The sequence below is a fragment of the Polyodon spathula genome, chromosome 20 (genome assembly GCF_017654505.1).
Source record: "Polyodon spathula isolate WHYD16114869_AA chromosome 20, ASM1765450v1, whole genome shotgun sequence".
Classification (NCBI taxonomy): Eukaryota; Metazoa; Chordata; class Actinopteri; order Acipenseriformes; family Polyodontidae; genus Polyodon; species Polyodon spathula.
In genome coordinates, this window is record NC_054553.1 from 25,549,432 (window position 1) to 25,571,547 (window position 22,116).

The window sequence follows — 22,116 nt, forward strand, 5'->3', positions numbered from 1 at the left end:
GCTTTGACATGCTTTGAGCTTGTCTGGAGAGTCCTAAGTGCCGGACTGAACATATTTTCTTATTCCAGTAAGTGGGCCAGGTCATATTGGCACATGAATAGAATGAGGAAATATGTTCAGGATTTTTCAGACATGCTCAAGCTAAAATCCAGGTAAAGGCAAATTTAGAGAAATATTTTTATAATTAAATATCAGAGCCTAGAACCACTAAAAATGACTGTGCACCCACTAAAGTGGTAGGATAAATGTGAAGAAAAGCAATGTAAATCTATTTGAAAATACTTGTTCTTTTAAATTAACTTTAAATGTCCATGTATGATTAATTTTAGGACCCTCAAGTGCTCCTTGAATTCTGACCAGTTTAGTTACATTATCTGTTTTATTTTTTTCTTTCCAAAAAAATCAAGCACTTTTTCAGTGGTGCTTCAGAAATCAGCATGTAAATGTTTTTTTTTTCTCGTTAGTCAATTTTACATTAACAGTGTAGCTTACATGAGCAGAATACTATTTTAAATGATTTCGTTCAAAACTGCCCTTATTCATTTGTAAACCTCTTAACCGGCTCTTGAAAATTGGCCGCTACATTGGGAGACAGGTGGCTTTGTGTTTAGAGCACTGGGTGACTGTGTGGAAGGTAGAGGGTTAAAGAATCAACAGAAGGTTAGCTGGTGTAAAACAGGTATAGTACAGTAAGTACTGATTTATAATACTGATACATGGGACTCTAAATTAGAAGCTGCTGTGCAAGAAAGAAATCCAGGACCCGATACAGTCCTCCGTCTGGGTATCTGATGCCACTTAATAAGAAGTCCTGTCATAGGAAGGAAAGAAGGGCCTTAAAGAGGAAACGCTTGTTTAAAAAAAACAAACGAGGCAGTGTTTTAAAATAAGCTTTTTCGGGAGACCCTCCTCCTAATTGAGAAGATACTAATGCCTCCACATCACCTCTGCACTCCTCTTTTGTGTAAATACGGTGTAGGAACATTTGCTTTGCTGTTGAGAGTCATCTTTTGGGAACCGAACTAATCAACAGATACAACACTAAACCAAAAAAAAGCTTCATTGTAAGAGCTTGTCCACATGAGCCCCTCTTCTGTCCGCTCATATCGGCCTTGGAAGATTGTTTGTTTACATTTTTTGTTTTGTTTTGCGACCTTGTGTAAAACTAAGGACCTATATATATATATATACGATATATATATATATTATATATTATATATATATGTAGATATATTTATCCTTGGGGTTTCAGAGAACATGCGACTTTTCTTTTCCGACTTTCAAGGACCACATTTCGTACGTCGAAAGGAAATCCACGAAAAATTACGGGTCTTACAATAAACTAAAACGAAGGGTAGTAGACACTCGCCAGGAAATGTATATTTTCTTCATCTCATAGGAAACTGGTGCTATCTGTTTCCAATCGCTGGAAGAGGTATTTTCTATAGACTGCTTCAACCATGTATCCATTTTAAATGGATTTATCTGGATTTTTACTAGGTCTTCTCTTCTTAACACCACAGGGCCCCTATATTGGATTTTGGTTGCCAATATAATAAACATCGGACATTAAGGGTTTACAAGAAGGGATCTGGTAAATAAAAACCGACAGGGTTATTCACACCCAGTATTTTGTATTTGTTTTGTGTTTTCAAAGCACAGTATTTGGATAAATGCACACAAAAGCAGACTTACAATGACCCACAACAGTATTTTACTGATATTTTGTTGTGTTGCATCTGGGCTTAGTTTTCTAAGAGGGAAAAAAATAATAATTTTGCATAAGCTGGAACATGAAGACAATATACAAATGTAGATTTAGTTCAGTACAAGGTAGTTAAGATTTGGGTTAAAGTTTTTAAAACACTAATATTGTCACCTCCATTTATGACCATATTTCAGTAAATGATATATACTTATATAAATAATTGCATAACTAGATTGTTCTATATTTATTGCACATCATATGGCCCTTGCATGTACTTCGATATAAAAAGGAGGACTGGGTTTTTGGGCCTCTCAAAAATATCTTAGAGCCGATGTAAGGAACGGTTTGAAAGTTACAATATGTAACCAAAAATAATGAACAAATTTGAAAAATGTGATCCAGTAATTACTCCAGAGAGTATTCCCAGGATTTAAACATTTGACATGGAGGTGATTTAGTGAAGTGTGCTGTACAGCTGGGTCAGCGTTTTGCATCGGAGGTCCACACGAGGATCTGGTTTTCACAAACTATTCAAATACAATGGCTGTGGACTGCATGAAATTCCATACTGCTTTAGATTGAAATGCCACTGCCCTGAAACGTGCAAACCACTTTCTGCTGTATTTTTCATTTCATTTATTTGTTAATAAAGTGGGTTGGTTGTTAACTCCCCTGGGAAAACACCTCTGGGATTAACAGTTCTACAGCACTGTGGTTTCCAGCATCAGTTCCACTCAGATAGTATTTCCAACCAGATCCTTGGACTTATTTAGGAATTCATTGGACTTCATTGGAACAAAGTAGTGGACTGGACTGGAAGTACAGGCCCTAGTTCCAACCATACCCTAGATTTTGAATTGAGCTTCCTAGAACCTTGTTTCAACAGGTCTTTAATTTGTTAATTCAGTATCTAAAGTCCTGAAACCGTGTAAATTTGTTCGCAATGTTCTAAAAGTTATTTTTTTTGCACATTATTTAGGCAGAAGAAGGTAAAAAAAAAAAAAAAAGCCACAACAAATTAGTCCCCTGAATAACATCTCTCTACAGGAAATACAGTGATGTGTGTTCTAATTCTGAGTTTCCTGTTATCATGAGGAACGGCGTACACCTCATAGGTAGAGCAATTGCTGGGTAAATGTGTCTTTAAAAAAAACTGCAGTACATAGTATAGTACTGTTTTATGTGATGTAGGAAAATAATCTAGCACAGGGGGTGGGGATGTACCAGCATTTGCCAAAAATCAGACCGGCTGTGAATTGTAATTGCAGGGAAACTTCAGTTCTAAAACACTGACTTTCATGTTCACTAATTGGTTCATTCACGGTTATGTTGACAGTGAATTGTACAAGTACAATATTTTGCTTTAAAGAGCCCTTCACTAATGCGTTATTTTCAATATTTCATGTTTATGTGGAAGATACCGCTATACCTGCAAACGTTTTGATTGAGATGATTGAATGAATATGAATATTTGGCGGCACCTCAGTTGTTGACGTCAGCAGACACTTTCCATAAGGAGCTCTCAATACCAGCAAAGACCAAAAGTTGAAAATACAGCTATGCTATTTGAACCTGTGCTTGCATTTTTAATAGTCCTTGGAATTAAAGAAAGAAGCTTGTGTTGAGTCTGGATAAACAGGTTTTTCTCATTCTTTTAAAGGCACGTCTCCTTTCTTTTTTTTTTATATTTTCTATAAGAGGCTTCACAGCCCTTTACAGGCTTGTAAAGGCTTAGATTTATTGTTTATTGAAACCAAATCCACCCTAAGGTGTGGTTTAAGACTTTACCCTTTCAGAATCGAAATGTGTTTTTGTTTTAGTTTGTCTCTAATTGACTTTTTGCATGTGGTAAACTCATCCAACTTGGCTAGCCGAGTGGCCAGGGATTGTGGATGACGTGCAGAGCAGCTGCAGAGCCCAGCTCTGGGCTGGAGGGACTTTTCTGCCTGAGGGAGTTAAAGCCAGGCTGATGTAAAAGGCCGTTTCCTGGGGAATGGGGAGTGGAGACTGCAATGGAAGAGCACCTTTCACAGGAGACACCAGGGAGGTTATTAGGATAAATTGCAATTAACTCTTGTGCTTTCTATTTACAAGGAAATAAACTGATGCTTCCTTGACTCTTTAAAAGGCCATATTAAATTTGTGTCACATTTTAAAATAAGTGGCCACTGTATGAGTTCCAGTGGAATAGCCGGACATTATGGAAATTCTTTTGTGTCTACATAACTAGATTAACTGCTAAACGATAAATGCAAAACCATTTGAAATGATACAGCCATTTCTTAAGTGAAAGCAGTTCTTTCCTAATGTATGCCTCGCTGGTTTTGGCAGAAGCTTTTTCTGTAGGAAGAATCCTTTTAATGAGCCTGAAAACTGACAAGCATTTCCATCTGAAAAGAAATGTTAGGATTACAGGGTGGGGAGAGTTTAACGCGCCATGCAAAAACCGAGATGATCTGATCTGTGACTGCAGAATGTGAGATAGGAGAGGTACGGATGGATTTAGTGGCTTCGCAGTCCTGTCCTACACCTTTATAATGCTATTCAAATCTTTCTCTTCAGATTAACCTTTAGACCTTAACCTAGACCACATTCCTTTGCCTTTCACCTTAGAAAGCAAACACACAATATAGTGGTACAGCATGAAGTGAGAAGACGCGGACCCTAGAGCACTGTGGGAAGCATGATACCAAGATTGTATTGTATTTGACATGGTTCACTAAGCAATTGAGGGCTGTCTGTCAAGCCCTCATCTTTCAAGGGTACGACATAGTTGTTGTAAATAAAAATGCCATTGCATTTAAAAGAAAAGTGTCCTCTTGCATTGTGATAGCTTTAGAGGTCAGTAAGCATCATTCTCTGCTATAGGGGTACTAAAAGAGTGGTCGAGGGTCTGTCCAAAGAAACACACAGACCTGTTTTATCAGGAAAACAACTTGTAATTTCGCACATTTGACAAAAGATAAACTGCTTCTTTCACAAGTTAAAAGATACCACTTTACATTCATTTTAATTAATATGTTTGTTGTAATTTAACCTACCTGTTTTATCTTGCTTTAATAGTAATGTATTATAGTGGAGAATGACACACAAAGCAGTTCTTATACATAAAGAGTATTTCACAAGTAGCCTGGTCAGATAGGAGAGGAGGATGGTATAGGAGATTGTGGTTTAACCTTTGAAATTGGCGACCGGACATTTCAAACCACAAGTGTATTCATGTTGATGAGGACATGATGCTGTTATGTTGTTACAAGGGTATGTTGTCTTGTCTTTATTTTCACCGCCAAGTCAACAGAATGAAAAAACGAGCAAACTAAAACTTATTCTCTCAAAGAGACAAACTGTTATGGTGTTGCATCCTAATACTCAACTGGAGTGACAGACTGCAACCGTAGCTCAGCTGAACTAAACTGTACCTAAAAGTCTTGAAGATTTAAGATGGAAATTTGTTGATTTTTATAAATTTTGTTGGTGAGCTAGTTTAGACACCACAGCGAAAAAAAAGACATTAAATCAGAACCTCTAAAGAAATCACTTGACTGAAACATGGAAGGATGAGGCACCAAGACAATGAGCCTCTCATTCTAAAACTGGATTGCTTAACAAGAGACAAGAGTAATGTTGAGCATTTATGTAAGGGTTTCCTTCTTGCACTTTTCTTAGGTATTGATCTCCTGATAACATACAACACAATCCAATTGCGCAAATGTGATAAAACCGAATCCATCCAAAATGTCAGTCAGATCATTTAAAAGTAGGATACCATGTAAAGAACCCAGACACACTGAGAAGTATTGCTTCATCATGTATACACCAGTACTGTGTGCCTGAGATCTGACAGGCATTACCACACATGTACTGCGCTCTCCCTTCACTATTATTCATTTGATGTTAACAGAAGGAAGGCATGAGTCACAGTAAACACTGAATGAATTGCTTTTTTTTTTTCTCCCAAAGAGGGAAAGACATGTTTACCTCATTCCCAGCTGCTGTGGAGAGACAGCCCCTGAATGCATATTGGCTTTCAGAATACTCCAGAGGTAGCTGTTCTAGCCCAATAACACTGTACACATATATACCTGCCATAGCACTGCCAATAGTGTACAAGACCACCATGGGCAGTCAAAATCGCATTCAGTAGGGCAAGGCTACATGGTGTTCTGGATGTCGACATAAACATTCCTTAATTACTGTGTCTAATTCTTTTCATTATGTTTTGGGAATGGAAATGTGTAACAAAGTATCCAGAAGGGACCACAGAGTCATCACTTTGTAGACTGTTCTTTGTGAAAGATTAGTTATTTGTGGATGTGGAAACACCTGCCAATTGAGCACCTACTGTCAGTACTACCTTGCAACAGGGAGGTGCATCTTTTATAAGTTACAGAATGAATTCAGTTGTGTTAATGTGCCCATTTACTCTACATAGCACAGGTGTTTCTAATTGTTTACAACAGCAGCTCAGTGGTAATGTCCGGGTCTGTTGTGGAAAGCTTGTTTGAGTTCCCCTCACACACTCCTCCAGCCCTGCCCAAAAATAATCTTGGCAAGCTTTTGTTTTCTAGTCTCAGTATTAAGTGGCAGGTAAATAACATTTGCGTAGCTGGAGCAAGACAGGGAATTTGAGCAAAAAATGATCCGTAGGGCTGTAATGTGATGTTGCTGATCAGTTTCACAGACATTTTCAGTTCGCCGTGAAAATTGATTCAGCAGCTACTAACTGATACTGCAGCCCGTGCCGCTGCAACATCTGTCACCTGGGTTTGTGAGAATGTTTCTGAGAGTAAACTCATTTCAATGTGTGGTTTCTGCATGTGTTATTACCTTTCAAGGAATGTTGTGCCTAGAATCATTTTACTTGCATTAAAGTGACTTGAGTTATTGCAGAGAACTGAGTTCAATATATATATTATATATATATTATATTAGTTTTTTGTGTGTGTGTGTGTTTGTTTTTTTAGTTTACTAGTGGTTGAGGAAAACCTTCCATTTTGTCTCTGTTCTTGGTGAACAGATGTCCACTTCACATAGTCACATACTCTTGACTACTAATGGACAGTATTACGAGTAGATCTACAAGTACAGGGCCTGTATTAATGCTGGTTTTAGGACAAAGACCTTCTACTGCTGCATACAGAAACAGGATCTTGTCATTGGTTTATAGATTAGACTTTTAGCATTTGTATGGCAGGGGCTCTTTTTTCTGATCATTGAACTATTAAGGAAGATAAACACCAAGGAATTGGAAGATTGATCTAGAGTACAGTGTAATAAATGCTCTGTGAATCTGAAGAATCATAGTGTGCGGTAAGAAGGTTTCAGTGAGTCATATAGCCATGGGAGTGTAGGTTCACGTCCTGGCAGTGCCAGTCTTCAGTGGTGATTCCAGAGGGAGTGTAGCAGTGACCTTGGCGCTCCTGTGGGTTAGGGAGGCAAAACCGTAAGGGACTGGTTCTCCTCATCGTCGTGAGATTGGCGGATGCCCACTGAACCTTCAGTTCCCTTGATCTGTGTGCAGTGAGGGGAACATTTTTAATGATTAGGCCATTCTAAACGGTGAAGAAAACCAGTGGTAAAATGGTTTCAATGAGGATGTGTCCCTACAGTACAGAGAAAACTAAATTTGACCTTGAACTTTTTTCTTTTAGTATTACAACAAGTGCCACATTATTTTCTAGTACATTATAAACATCAAGGCCTGCTAATAGAGGGCGGTAATAAGGTTGAACTGAGGAAGAATGTAGTAAACAGAACCTGATTGTGAAAAAAACAGCAGCAACAGCAGCAGTAAAAAAATAAAGAAAACCCCACAAGAAGGCTATTGTTCTAAGCCTACATAGATTGATACTGAAAGCATTGCAAATACCAGAATCTAGTAATGTACTTCTGGGCAAACTTAACATGGCTAGATGAAAGAAATTGTCAGAACGTAGATCCATAATTCAAAACAGGAAAGCTGCGTTCTATACATGGCAGTATCAACAGGATGTATTTTTCAGATTTTTTAAATGAACATTAGCATTAAAAGGTACTCCATCCATGGGAATACAAAAACCTTTAAAGTGCATCCTTTTAAGTTGTGTTTCCGTGCTGAAATGCACAGGTTGAGTTGTAGACTACCTCCTGTTTTGGTGCATTTTGTTGCATATTGCATATATGTGCATACCAGTATCTTAAAACATTTTTAAATGTGTACATTGTTATTAGGTACTATTTTATGGTCATATTCTATGCAAGGATGCATCCTGGTTTTAATAGAAGGCTCTTTTGAAATCATATTCTGTCTAGGTTATATAAGATAATTATCTAGCCTGGCAACCTTACCTTGTTGTTATTGTCTGCCATTCCCATTTGTTTAAATAATAACTGTGGAAGTGGGCTAACTTGTTCTAGACTGATGTATTCAGAACTTGGCTGTGATGTTCTAGAACTGGATATTTATTATGTTTTCATAACCCCCCTGTCACGTGGCACAGCAGCACTGAATGTATGTACAACACTAAGATTGTCAAAATGGTAGATTTAAAATAAAAAATAATAATGTATTTAGGGAATTAATAGGTGGCCAAATAAAAAGAAGGTGAATTAATATAGATTTAAAGAGTGGCTGCTTTTATATCTGCCACTAGAGCATAGACTCTGTGTTTGTTTAAAGGCTGTCTGAGCTTCAGGTTTAATTGCTTTCAGTACATCCTTAAACCAGACCTTGGTTGCTGTGAAACAGAGTTGCATCATCTTGGACGACAGAAGAAAGGAGAAGATTTTCTTTACTTGAAACAAATCTGCTTTTTGTTTGACACACTGCGGCTCTGTAATATTAGAGGACAAAGATGTAATTGTTACTCCATGCGTGATAAAATCTGTGGTCTAACTGTAAGAGTTCAGTGGCAAATGCAGTTTACAACAGCTCCAGCAGTTGACATTAAAATCAGAAAGTCAATTTCTGGGGTAGTCTTTGAAATGTCAGGTGTTTCCTTGTTTGGTTATCGTTTAAGATATTTTGAGCAACTGCACTCTTCCTTTTCTGATCAATATCAAACTCTGTCTTTAAGGTTGGGTTATTCTGGAGGAGCAGTTTGATTGAGTGTCTTGCTTTTTACATTAGTTACCCCTGTTTATGTATGTTATTATATTGCACATATTTCATAAACCACAGCTACACTTTACCTATATATAATGTGTGGGAAATTTCAGATTAAATGGTTGGTCTGCAGTACTATAAAAAACCTCAAACCATGAAAAATGTAAACTAGCAGTATTTTTAAATTGAGCATAATAAGGACATTGTTATGCCCATCAGAACCATTATGCACTGGCAGTAATCCTGCCCTTAATGTATTTCTGAAAATACAACAAACTCAGCAATTAACCAGACTGACAAAAGGCAGCTTGAGCAGCTGTAATTCTGTAAACACCGGGTTATGCAAGAATCCCAATGTCTTCCATAAAGCTAGTGCAGTTTATTGCAAAGTCCGTCTTGACTATGCTTGCTGAAGCTATTTCTTATGCAACTGTGCAAGTTTAAATTGGGTTTGTATTTGTTTCCAATACTAAATAGGCTGCAAAAACAGATCTGAAGAGGTAATGGGTGTTTGTGTTCCGGATTTGAGCTTGAAATGACCCGAAAGGGGCTGTTACCCACCTGGTTATAACCATTTCTAGTATAATGTAATAGTTTGAGATTAATTCATTGTTGAGGTGCATTGATCACAAATAAGTACAGTGACTTCCAGTTCAAATTAGAGTTTTAAATGTTCGTATCATGACCACCACAGCCTATTAATAAAACTGGTCTTAGTCGTGCAAGGTCTTCAGGTTGCCTGCAATTTGGGTGGGGCTGACCTGAGAGTAGTCTTGAATGGGAAGTTGGATGCAAGAAGGCAGTTCGCTGTAGCGGAATGCTGCAGGGACAGCAGTCAGGTGGATATGGTGTTGTGTAATATTTGAGATGTTTCATCAGGTGTTTTTTAACCAAATGAAAGCTGTAGCAAAAAAGCTTTCAACGATTTATTAAATCAACAGACAGAGCAAACACCACCAAGTACGGGTTTGTGTTGCAATCCATAAAGACAATGCGACTGACTCATAGTTTGAGTTCCTGAGAAGGCAGGAAAAATCCATCTGATTAAGACACAAATATAAGTAAAATCGCTGGAAGCTGTTTCGCAAAGCTTCTGCTGCACCTAGTTGGATCCTCAGCCTGTAGACTGACCCCCAGTTAGGTCTATTGATTTCCCCTCCAGAAAGAGAATCTTACAAGGTAGAACCATTGGTGTTGCAGAGCAGCTGTTGTTTCAATGGCTCCCATAAGACTTCTGATCAGAAGGCTTTAAGTATATTTTAAATTGATTAGACAAGTGGGGCCAGTCTACTGGGAGGCTATATTGAGCAACCTGACGAAGAGATACTGACTTAAAAATATATAGGTATTGATTTATGACAAACTGTTCTGTGCAAATTGCTTTTTGAGTGCCCGCTCGGTTTTGTAAAACCATGCGGTCTATGCCAAGTCAGCTTCCAAAAACAAAGCAAGTTTTGTTTGTGTCAGTTTGACTGAGCCATATAGTCAAATATATTAAATTGTTCTAAACAGTGTTGGATCTAAATACCGCAATGGTTTGCATAATAAAAATGAGACAAAACCTGAACTTTTCCTTAAATATGCTAAATAGAGCTTGCTTTCTACAAAGCCCCCTGTTTAATGATTTTAATGTTATTTAGGTCCACTGCTGTTTAGATTAATGAAATCGACCCTCCTGTTCTGTTGAAATTCATAACAGACACATCTTAACAGGAAATGGAAAAAGCTTATGTGAAATTCATGTGTCACAGGATTAAGGCACAGCTATTATTAGTCTGTCATCTAACTAGGTATTTAGATTTGAATTGCCTAACTAGATGTTTCATTTGAACACTATTTAAAATGTGTGTGTTTTTTTTGTCCAGTTGTTTATCCAGTCCAATTCTTGCACATCTCATGCATTGTTTTCTAAACTGACCTTACTAAGGTGGGATAAGGGTTTCTTTTCCTTTTTTTTTAAATTCTCATCCCTGTTAAAACAAAATGAAGTGGCTTCATCCAGACGGCTAAAGTTGCTCCACATGTTGTTTATCTTGTGTTGTTTATGTTCCGTTGTTTTGTTTGTTTATTTTTGAATTGGAGTTGTTTTAACTTTGAAGGCATGTCGTTTATGATTATGTTGTAATCGTTTGCACTAAAGGTACTGTCTACTACTACAGGAAAGCACAATAAAAAGAAAAAAAAAAACTTATTACGGCATCACTGTCCACCATCACCTGTCTGAATGTGAGCGAGTGATACTATATCTGTTATCGATGAATGAAGGATTGATGTATAAGAAAAGAAGTAAACTTTACTTACACCTTTGAAGGAGGACAACAGACACTTTATTAGAAAAAGGTGTTCCAAACTTCACAATTAAAATCCTAACCTGTAACAACCTGTCATAATGGTTTTTGAAGTAAATATATATATATATATTAAAGAAACTATTTCTGTGTGTAATTTTTTTCCTCAAACTGTACTGTGTACATTTTCTTAACTTGCAGTAGTGCTTGGGACATCAGTTTTCACATGCAGTCTTACCCAGGCTTTAGAAAATTCATCAGAACTAGATGGTAGACCTCCATGAACACTGTCCATTTCATTAGGACCTGTACCTATATCGGGTTGGTCCACTGTTTGCCCGGGTCTTAGCCTTGTTAGTATGTGCTGTAGACTTAACAAGGTGCTGGTATGTGTCTCTGTTAATATTTCATGCAATCGGTGCCTAGAAGTGGGCAGAGGTCATCACAAACATGCTTATTTGGATTGAGAGCTGTGGTTTATGGTGGCCGTGGAAGATGCCTAAAGCTGCTGCTCCTCAAACCCTTCCCACACTATTCTCACCCCACGTATAAATGCAGCATTGTTGGGTGGACTTGACCCACAACGATGCTTAAGTAAACTCCAATTCGGCCCTCCGGAATAATCTAGGAACCCAGGGTATACCAGGAGAACACCAGGGCAATACCAAATCCAGTCTGGCAGACGGATTCCATGGAAGTGCCCGTCTTTTACAACATGGTGTTAATGGGCACTGTGCTGGTGGATGTTCAGTTTTATAGATGTGCTGCTGAACCTTATGTTATAACCCCTTGCCATTGTAATGCAATCATTCATATATCCCTTATCTATATAGTACGTTGTTTAGATCTTGTTTGAAAATATCCTAGTTGCTTTGCTACTGTCTCCCTGATTCCAGGAAACATATGCGAGACTTCGACCTTCCATTTCTGATGGCTCCATCCGATATGTGATCTTTCTGGAAGCAAAGACCAAGCAACACACAGTCCTCTAGCATGCTAAGAGCAAGGCATTCATATAAAAAAAATGAAATACTGAACTATAGAGGATTTGAAAGTATTACTGCCCTCTTTTGAAGAACAAAAGGGTGTTACCATTCTGGACAGGTTTTGTGTTGTTGCACGTCTGCCATGCATTCATGTTTTAAATTACAGTTAATAAGTAGAAGATGATATATGCCTTTTTCCTATTTCTCAATCATTCAGGTTTTGCATATATACTGTGAAAGCTTTTTTTTGTTTGTTTTTTGGGAGCGGATATTTTACATGGCTATTTTGTATATGTAAAAGAAAACAACTACTGGCATGGCATAGCAAACAAACAAAGCAATTGGGCTGTACTTCCTTGGCCGTAACCGTGTTTGAGTCACAGTTGTGATCCATCTTTATTTTTAGCCACTGTGATCAAGCAGTGTATTTTAAAACAGTAAATCTTAACAATAAACTTTAAAAAATGGAGTCGAAGAATCCCTTATTCTCTGTAATTGGATTTAAACATCTTGTAATAGTGTTTTCTAGGCTACAGCACAGGGAGCCACCATGCCATTTCTGTAATTCAGTTCATGTTTAGCATTGGGGACAATACAAGGTGAACTGAATGTTTACTTAATTCAATGGCCATATTCAAAGCCTGAGGTTGAAAAGGGATGGTAGTGATTTATAGTTTCATTCTGTTTACAAATCAGCAGAAATACATAGAAAGTAGTTTTTGTTTTGAGAAAAACAAAACAAGTTTAACACACCATGTCTTAATGCCAAGGTAACATGGGAACATTCCACCCCATGTAATTGATTGGTTCATTAAACAATTAAAAAGGCTGCCGTGACAGCAAGATCACATTTCTGACAACATACTATAAGGGCAATAAACTTGATTACTAAACAGCAACTAAAAAATATATACATATATGTAGTTTACTATTTCAACAAAATCTTGTTAACTGTGTAGATTTACAATATTTTGTAGACCTTCTTAGTTGCAAAGGTGTATGTGAAAGAGTCTGGTATGTGCACCAAAAGTGTGAATTCAGCACAACTCCCAAAATAAATGAAGAAAATTCCAAATGTACTATTAAGGGATGTCATTCACATTAAGAACTCTTAAGAGAGGATTAAGATTCAAATTGCATTAATGTAATATAATGAATAGGGCTAATAAGAGGTAAGAGAATATATTTTAAAACAAGCACTTGTTTGACAAGGGTTTATCAGTATTCAGCTATGGCTATGAAATCCTAAACGTTGTTTAATTACACATTACTGCAAGCATTTCCCAGTCCTCTTTTTAACTGGTATGTTTTTATATGAGACATATTATATCACTTAAATTTGCAAGCTTTGTATTTATTAATTTTTCACATTTAATGCTTGAATGGAAATAGCCTGTAAAACCATCTCAAGTTACACTACTATGGTTTCAAGGTAATAAAAATGGTCCACACACTGCTCTTGTGTCTTTGAAAGGGAGTGGCAGGATGAGTGTCTCCTGGTTCAGGTTTCATATTGACCTACTGTTAATCTCACCTAATCAGGGTTGTCTCTGAATTGCACATTACACTGGGGAAAATACCTGTTGGATGATATATTGATTCACTTATTAAAATATGTTCCCTATTATATCATCAGCGTTCATGACTGCTAGGCTGTGGATAAACATTGGCTTACCACTGATAATTAGAACTTCAGAGCTTTCATCCACCAATCAGGAAGCTCTACTGCAGGGCACTGCCACAAGGTAGATGACTGCAGAATATTCAGATAGAATGTCAACTACCACACTAATATCCACTTTATTGCTTAAATAGATAAAAAATAAATGTGAGAAGTGAACCCTGTCTTTTAGGGAAAAAGAGGCACCAAACATGAGTACAATTTATATTTAAAAAAACAAACATTTTTTGTGCCTACATGAATCCAAATCTGTGTACAAAGTCATTTCTCATGTTGCAAATTTAAGCAGACTAACTTTTAACAGAGAACAAGGCATGGGCCTGTCAGTTTAATTTGAGGCTGGTTATAAATTATACCTACCTTCTTCCCAGGGGATAAAACTTTAAAGCATTCCTATGGAAACAAACCAAAGTGTCCACTCGTGCCAAAAAAAATTATCATTCCTTGGTTTAGAAAAATGGAAAAAAAAAACTTTTGTTTTCCACGCTTGTCTGTGCTTTAAATATACTTCTACTAATTGAGCAATTAAACAAGAAAAGAACGTGTAAACATGGCTTGCACAAGCCCATTCTTTCCCTATGCCTTGCTCTCTGAAAATAGAATTATTTTAAACTAAATCATGGATAAATGTTTTCCTAAGGGCAGAACAATTTTGCAACACAGGGAGGCTAACTCGCTGAAACCTTTTAAAATAGTTATTGCGATAGTTCCACATTAATTACGCACATATATTCTGAAATATAATGAACAACATTTTAAATGTGAATTATCATGGCCTTTAAGGCGTGAAAATGTTCCTGGTAGTTACCTCAATTGTTTTGGATTCAGTGTAACATGAACACTTCATGTAGAGTAAACATCTAAGCCTTAACACAAATATTTATTGAACAGACACTCTGACGCATGCTTCTGGAAAATATGTGTCCTATATGCTACTGAACCTAAGTGAGAAAAAGCATATGGACCCTTACAACTACAGTGACAATGAGTTGGTTAGAAGAATCCGATTTCTTGTTTGCAGTTATGTATACCTCTTATTAAACAATGGTGGTCTTGAGAATTCTAAATATCAAATGTCGTTTTTAAGCTAGTTCAAAATGGGCAGCATTGCCATTAAAATGCTGTTAGAAACCAAATATTTGGAACTAGCTTTATTACCACATTGTAAATTAAATGGTTAGATATCATAGACAATGCTTTACAATGATTGTTTCTTACTAGTTTTATAACATACAAATTGTATTTCTTACAGAAAAGATGATAAACTCTAATAACAAATCCTGCTGATCCTTTTAGGTCTTGGGAACTGTTGTCATGGCAATTTCTCAACACCTACTTTGCAGTTTGCAGTGTGTGCGTTTGGGTCATGTTCTGGAAGTTTCGAGCCAAGAATAAAAAAATACAAATAAAAAGTTTGGGAGTTTATCATCACTTTAAAATCATAACCCCCAAAATGTTAAGAATTCCAGTGGAATGGCTGTCTCATTCCTATTGTGTTCCAGACTTGGTTATTCTGAATATCAAATCTGCAATTGTTACCTATCAAACTGCAACATTCATTAGCAACAAAAATACTACTGGTATGAATTTACAACCACACTGCTGAAGTGTTAGAGCTCTTATTATAGCTTGTTATGGCAGTAGACCAGAAAAACTCTCCAATGTCAGGTGGTTGTTTGTCTCCTCCTTATTGAGTAATATTTCCATCTCTAGATACATGTTTCACAATACTCAGATCAGTGTGGTACACAACAGTGCTGAGAAACATTTGCACTTTATATTACAACAGTACATTAGCCATTTATGAAAATCCTCAGATATATATGCATTGGCCTCTGTATTGCTGTATAAATTACATTATACTGCTTAAATAAAGCTGTGTGGTGAGAGTCGTCCAATATCACCTCTTGCTATGTGCATATACAAATGGAAAGCTATTGATAATTGGCAAAAATAAGAAAAAAAATAATAAATGTTAGCACATAAAAAAAACAAAAAACACAAGTTAGAATAATAGAATAATAATCTGTAGGGGTTTACACCTGCTTGAAAATAGCCTGCAGTATATTTGATAAGTTTCACTGTATAAGCACACGATTTCTCAGCGAGGGAAATGATGAAACTGCACTAGCAGTCAATGCAATAGGTCCCGTTTTCTTCTGCTGGTATGATGTAATAGTGAAGTAGCAGAACTCTTAAGGGTTAACACAGCGGGGACGCAAGGAAACGGTGCAGCCTCCAATGAGGTGTGTGTGTGCGTCCAGGGATAAGGCAATGACGCAAGCACGGGACCTCTGAGGACCGGAGAAGAAAAAAAAACAACCAAAAAAAAAACCAAAAAAAAAAACAAGCAGTGGCTCCGGAGTCAACAACACGGCCGCTACTAGTGTGGGTGCGGATGTCATGGCACGCCCCCCATCTCCCCGCTAAATTCCAGGTTCAGGGTATAAAACAAGAAACACGTGAGATAGGTAGAATTGTTCTTATTTATTATTATTATTATTATTATTATTATTATTATTATTATTATTATTTATTATTCAAATATTACAGTTTTATAGATTGAATATTTATATCTCATAGACAATGCTTTACAATTACATATTAAGGCTTTGAATATTAAATACATATTATAAATAGAAGAGTTAGAATAATACAATAATATTGTTAACACCTGTGGTGTTAAATGCAGACATCTTAATAATGTGTATGTAGCTTTCAAATATGAATAATACCAAACAACTTCCATGCAGGTTTAGAAAACAGTAAGTTTCACATCTTGTTTTCAAGTGATTACTTCAACATACATCTATCAGCAACACTCATTATATGATAAGCTTTTTGGAGGCACCCAACCCACTTTCTTCATTACCAGTTGCACATAAATCTTATCATAAGAATGCAACACCTTGGATTTCTATATTTGTTTTTGACTAAATTATTTGTTGCAATTCTACAGACCGCATTTATTGTATTCTGTGTTGAAAATAATGAAAGGTGTGTGCATTTACTTAAGATATTTTGGCAGAAATACGGTATAGGACTGATTACAGGTCTTCTACAAAGTGCAGCCAGCATACAGGTAAGTAACTTCCCAGTAACTTTGCACTTTCTGTGCTGTAGGTCAGCTTCACTCCCTTAGCCACAAGAGTGAGGCTGACCGGCGAGCTGTTCCGTTAAGGGTAACACATATTTTTGTGGTGTACTGCTGATTCACAGTTGCAGGCAGACAGGAGCGTTTGCAAAACATGCAAGCTGTAAACAGAGGAGTCAGTGCTTTGCATCAGCAAGCAGGTGTGAACTGATTGTTTACATTACCGGCGGAGAGATTGGGAAAACAAAGAATGGGCATTATCTACCGGGAATCTACAGCAGTGGTCGGGAGAGAGGACAAGCAAGGGGTGGATAACATTGGAAATGAGGAGCCACTGTGTTGATAAAATGTGTGACGTTTAATTCAGTGGCTGCTATATTATCAACACTACAGAGGCCCCAAAATGTTTATAGACCCTTAATTATTATGGGTGTGAAATGTCAGAGCCATCTTATGTATTCTTCTTGTTTAGATTCCTTTTGTATTTCAATTGTTTCAGCCTGGTGACTTTTTAAAAGTTTAAAGCACCTCACTGTGGTCTCACTAGGGCTCTCAGAATTGAACTTCCAAGTACATCTCCTACACCAGAGAGGAGTCATAAACCAGTACCCTGCAACTCTCCAGTGTATGTAGAATTACATCACTAAGAAGAAATAAAGTGGTATTTCTCAAATCTATGATCTTAATTAGGGGCTTGCAAGGAGTACCTAGTGGTTTCATAATTAGTTCTGTTAATGATTTGGAGTTAAAAGCTTTGAGAATTAGAGCTCACTTTGTGCTTCAAACCCAGGTTAGGTAAGAACCACACAGGGTGTTTACAAATGTCATTAAAAAAAATAAATAAATAAGGGGACTGTTATTTACAAAGTGGAGAATTTGTTGGAAAAAAAGCAGCACAGCGTTTTCAAATCAGAAAAGGAAAGTTTGCCTTTGTAGAGTGTGGTTATGCGCTTCAATCATTCATTCAAATATTTACCAGTCTACAGAGATTAAATGTCTCATTTACATAGCTGACCCCGCACATCAACATCCGCAGCTGGAGGGAAAAGAACCAACAAGACCACAGCTAAACAGTGCTGCCAGATTCAACACAGATAGCGTCAATGATTGATTAGGTATCCAGGGTTATGTAAAAGCTGTAATGTACTGGATTTGAATTCTGAGTACCTGAGATCTGTTGGGTTTTTTTTTTTCAAGTGAAAGGCAGTCCACATTAAATTAAGACAATTAATATCTTAAAGGTGTTAACAGTTTACAGTTTGCATGTTTGCCAAATGTTGAGCATCTAGAGCACTTATACAGACAACGTTAGCTACAGTAATGCCCTCTAATTAGAGTTTCATTGTGAATTAAAACCAGTAACCCAGGCCTGTATTCCTGTTTTGAACATTTTCATTACAGATTTATTTTCCTTCTCAATGTCGTTTCTTCTGTCTCATTCATTTTATAAAGACAATGGCAAGTCTTTAATGATAAGAAACAATAGCAAGTGTTTGTCTATATTTGTTAGGTTTCATAAATAATTCCAAGAAGGGACACCGTGCTGTAGTGGAAGGAAATTAAGAAAAAGCACAGACGAAATATAAATAAAACATCTGAGGCTTGTAGCTGGGATTTTTGCCATGTTTACCAGCTGTTAGTAGTTGGGTTTTGCAACAACTACGACAGTTCTACTTTCCCCCTGACCTGCTTGTGAATGCCAGACAAAACATTTAGAAAATATATTTGCTGCAGGAGGTTGGTTGCAGTTCCAGCCAGACCCCTGCTGTGAATTTGGCTTAGACTCACCATTTTAGTAAAAGCACAGTTGCAGCAGCATATTTGTGCTTCATATTGCACTCCAGTGTTAAAATCTGGAGGATTGATCTACGATATGTCAGCCTCTTTTTTTGTACTGTAATTATTTTGTTTAACCCTTGATGCCTTGATGAAAAAAGTGTTAACAATTTAAATCAAATAGAATCCAAATGCTGTAAAACATGTGCAACTTAATTGCAGATATTTGCTTATGTATAAATATTGTATAAAACGAATTGTTGTAATTATGCAACTTTTGTGGCATTTATATTTTGCAGATTTTCAGTAAATGCTAAATTAGTGACAATTTTGCTTATGTTTCATGTTATACAGTATAATGTGACAGCACATAACAAAACAGATTTAAAACAGTCCTTTATTGTGTGATCCTGTGGATTGCTGTATGCGTTGTTGAGGAGTTGTGCTTTCACATCTTCGTGACTACAGTCTCAATTTCCACAGTATTTCTTTCATCCACCACTGGGAATTACTTGAAAGCAATTTCAAATCAGACGTGTTCATTTCCATCAGCAGCTGATCGAGATCAAATCGTTTTCGACTGGGACTCTGGCTGGCAGAGCTCGATCACTCCATCTCATGCCGATGGTGGAAGTTACTTAATATGTTGGCTGAGCATGAAGGCTGTGAATATCTTAAACTTTCAGGAAAATATTAGTTCAGTCAGGAAACATGCCATGGATTATTTATTAAACCTTAGTCTAGACAACATTACTACGTTATACATATTTTTTCACTGCATTCTTTGGTCTTTGGGCCCACCTTTCGAGGTACCCCATAAATGAGCTTGCAGATAAATGGAGAGGCTGACCGTAAGGAGCAGTTGGGCAGGGGGGCAGGATAGCTGCACTCCCCATTAGATAAAGCCAAAAAGCAGGTGGAGGTTAGATATAAATCCCTTCCTTGACGATTTTGGATGTATTGTTTATCGAAAGACAAATAAATACTAGCTATTCCACTGAACTATCTATTCTGATGCTGGAAGTGCCTAAAATAGGCTGGATGTTTACATAATTTCATCTAAGGTTAAAAGTGACTTCCCTGCCTGAACCACCACTGTGCTTAATAGATTGGTAAATTAAACACAGAAAATATACATACAGGTGAACTTTCATGTAATGTCCAGTTGCAGATTAAATTGCAGATTTTAGAGTGCTGATTGAGCCAGCTCCAGCCACAGTTTGATATTGACAGGATGGGACTGAGCTTCACAGACTGGTTTCATAATGAAGATGGAAACGTTTGATTGGTAGAGAACTGCTGCACTGCCATTGAAGACCATTTGATAAGGGCGATACAAATGAGAAGCAGAGAATATCAATCATTCATTGGCCTCAATTTGCAACCTTTCTGCTGCGTTATAACAATAGGAGCAAACGTGAGTCGAGACCAAATGTTAAACAATGCAAAGAATGCAGCTGAGGTCTCAGTCCTGTCCTGTGGCGCATGGTGCATCCTAACTGAAACTCAGCGAAGTGAAATGGAAAAAAAAAACTGTTTAGACCTAGATTAACAGCAGGGGAACCCCCAGGAAATTAGCCATTTCTTACCGACTGAAAGACAGCTGTTACTCTATGGATGAGCCTGACGTCCCCCCTCGAGACCCAATCTGCAATCAACAGGGCCTAAAAATAGAACAGACTTCCTACCAATGGCCCCCGCAGCCATCAGACAAACATTTAAATGTAGTTTAGACGTGCTTCTCCATCTCCATGCTTAAATTAAATTTGATATATCTGCTCTTTTTTATCCCCTGTGCAACATGTCTGTCCTACAAATAAACCAAGGCATTTTTATCAGAGAAACGGAGATGATTCTAAGACAGAATGTTTGTTTGGTTCAATAGCAACACCATGCAAGCATTTCTCTTGCTTTATATGGAGAACAGCTTCTTCTGACATTCAGATTCAAGCAAAAAACTGAGACACTCATTGTGTAAAACCTTTGATAATGGAGGCTGTGGTACTCAGAGCTGGGACAGGCAGTCCCTGAAGAGTGGCTTCGTGAGCAGTTTGACATTTCCACAATGGAAAACATGAAATATAGGGAAGCTGTTTACTTCGGTTTGTGTGTGTGTGTGACATCTGATACATATTCATAGAACTGCATTGTGTCTTACTACACTATATACAGTGGCACAAAAATATACTCAAAGACAGTTACTTTCAATATATTTTTATTTATAATTTTATAATATGACTCAATTGTATAAAAACAATCCTTCCCAAACAGCAATTTATTTATCTATATTAAAACAAATATTAAAACTACATTCATGGGTTAAATAATGACTCAGTAACAAGGATTAGAAGCTAAAAAAACAAATATTTGACCACCATTGAAGATGAACAAAACATAAGATGAAATGGAATTGACACATGATTTTAATAATGTTTCTGACAGTAGAGGTGGCATTTTTAAATTGGTATTGTACAAATTAAACCAATTTCAGTTGTGTAACCTATATTAGTAATTGTGTAATAAAGAGCTATATTGCAGCCCAAAAACAAGCACTAGTATATCTTAATTAGAAAGCTAAACAGAGTGAGGAAGCTGCTTTTACACAGCCCTGTCAGCACATCTTTCTGTGTGTGTTTCATGTTGATGGCTTTAGAGGAGATTGGTGTGTGAAAGGCTCAAACACTGTAATGAAACATTTGACTAATTTCATATCTTATGAAAACACAAATAGGTTATGAAAAGTAAGGTCATATTAATGGCATCTAATGTGTATTTAAATATATTTACTTTACATTTGCTTACAAAATCCTTCTCTCGTTCTAATTTCCATACCAATTTCTCTGGCTTGCTGTTGACACCTCAGTGTGGGGCTGGGTTGAGTTCATTAGGCCTTGTTTTCACTTTGCAACTTTAGTTATTTGTTTTGTTCGACTTTATTCAAGAGTAATACTTTGCCCTGAGTAGTCGTTATAAGCCAGTTTGATTGTATTTCGCAAAACACTGATGCAATTAATTGCTTCTCAGAAAATCCTAACCTCTGTTGGTTGTGATGTAATCTACGCATCTTGCAATGTCCACACTTCACAGCAAAGCTTCTTATCAGTAACTTTAAGCACATTTCATAAGATATCCAATTAGACTAAAAAGACACGTATACAGTTTGACACTTGTAGACAACTTGTAGTCCTTTAATATACCATGGAATCCACCTGGATTGTATCCACTTCTTATTTTTGATGTAATCCTGGGATAACCACAGATAGAGAATACAGGGCCATTCCCCTGTAATGTAAAATGCTCTCAAAATAGGATGCTTATCACAGCAGGGTATAGAACCCCCAAGCTTGTTTTTGTACTACTAAATATTGTACACTTATAAAAACAAGAGGGTTCTATATAAAAGGTTCAATATAAATCAAAGTGCAATTGGAACTATTAGTAGGTGAACAGCAATAGGGGGTCTATAATCCATGTCGAATTGGGAGCAAAGAGCTTAGAA

At 37.0% G+C, this 22,116-nt stretch overlaps 1 protein-coding gene across 2 annotated transcripts in view; it reads left to right on the forward strand.

Annotated features, from left to right (window-relative positions):
* Window positions 1-15,360, forward strand: part of LOC121295361 (TBC1 domain family member 16-like) — a 46,090-nt gene extending 30,730 nt beyond the window's left edge. Inside the window, exon 13 of one of the 2 annotated variants that reach the window (XM_041219876.1) lies at window positions 11,977-15,360. In XM_041219876.1, coding sequence (XP_041075810.1) covers window positions 11,977-12,011 — 35 coding nt within the window. In that variant the 3' untranslated portion in view covers window positions 12,012-15,360. Of the gene's footprint in view, window positions 1-1,523; window positions 6,602-11,976 lie in introns of those variants that run through there. The other variant, XM_041219875.1, reaches the window with a different exon arrangement.
* The last annotated feature ends 6,756 nt before the right edge of the window (window positions 15,361-22,116 follow it).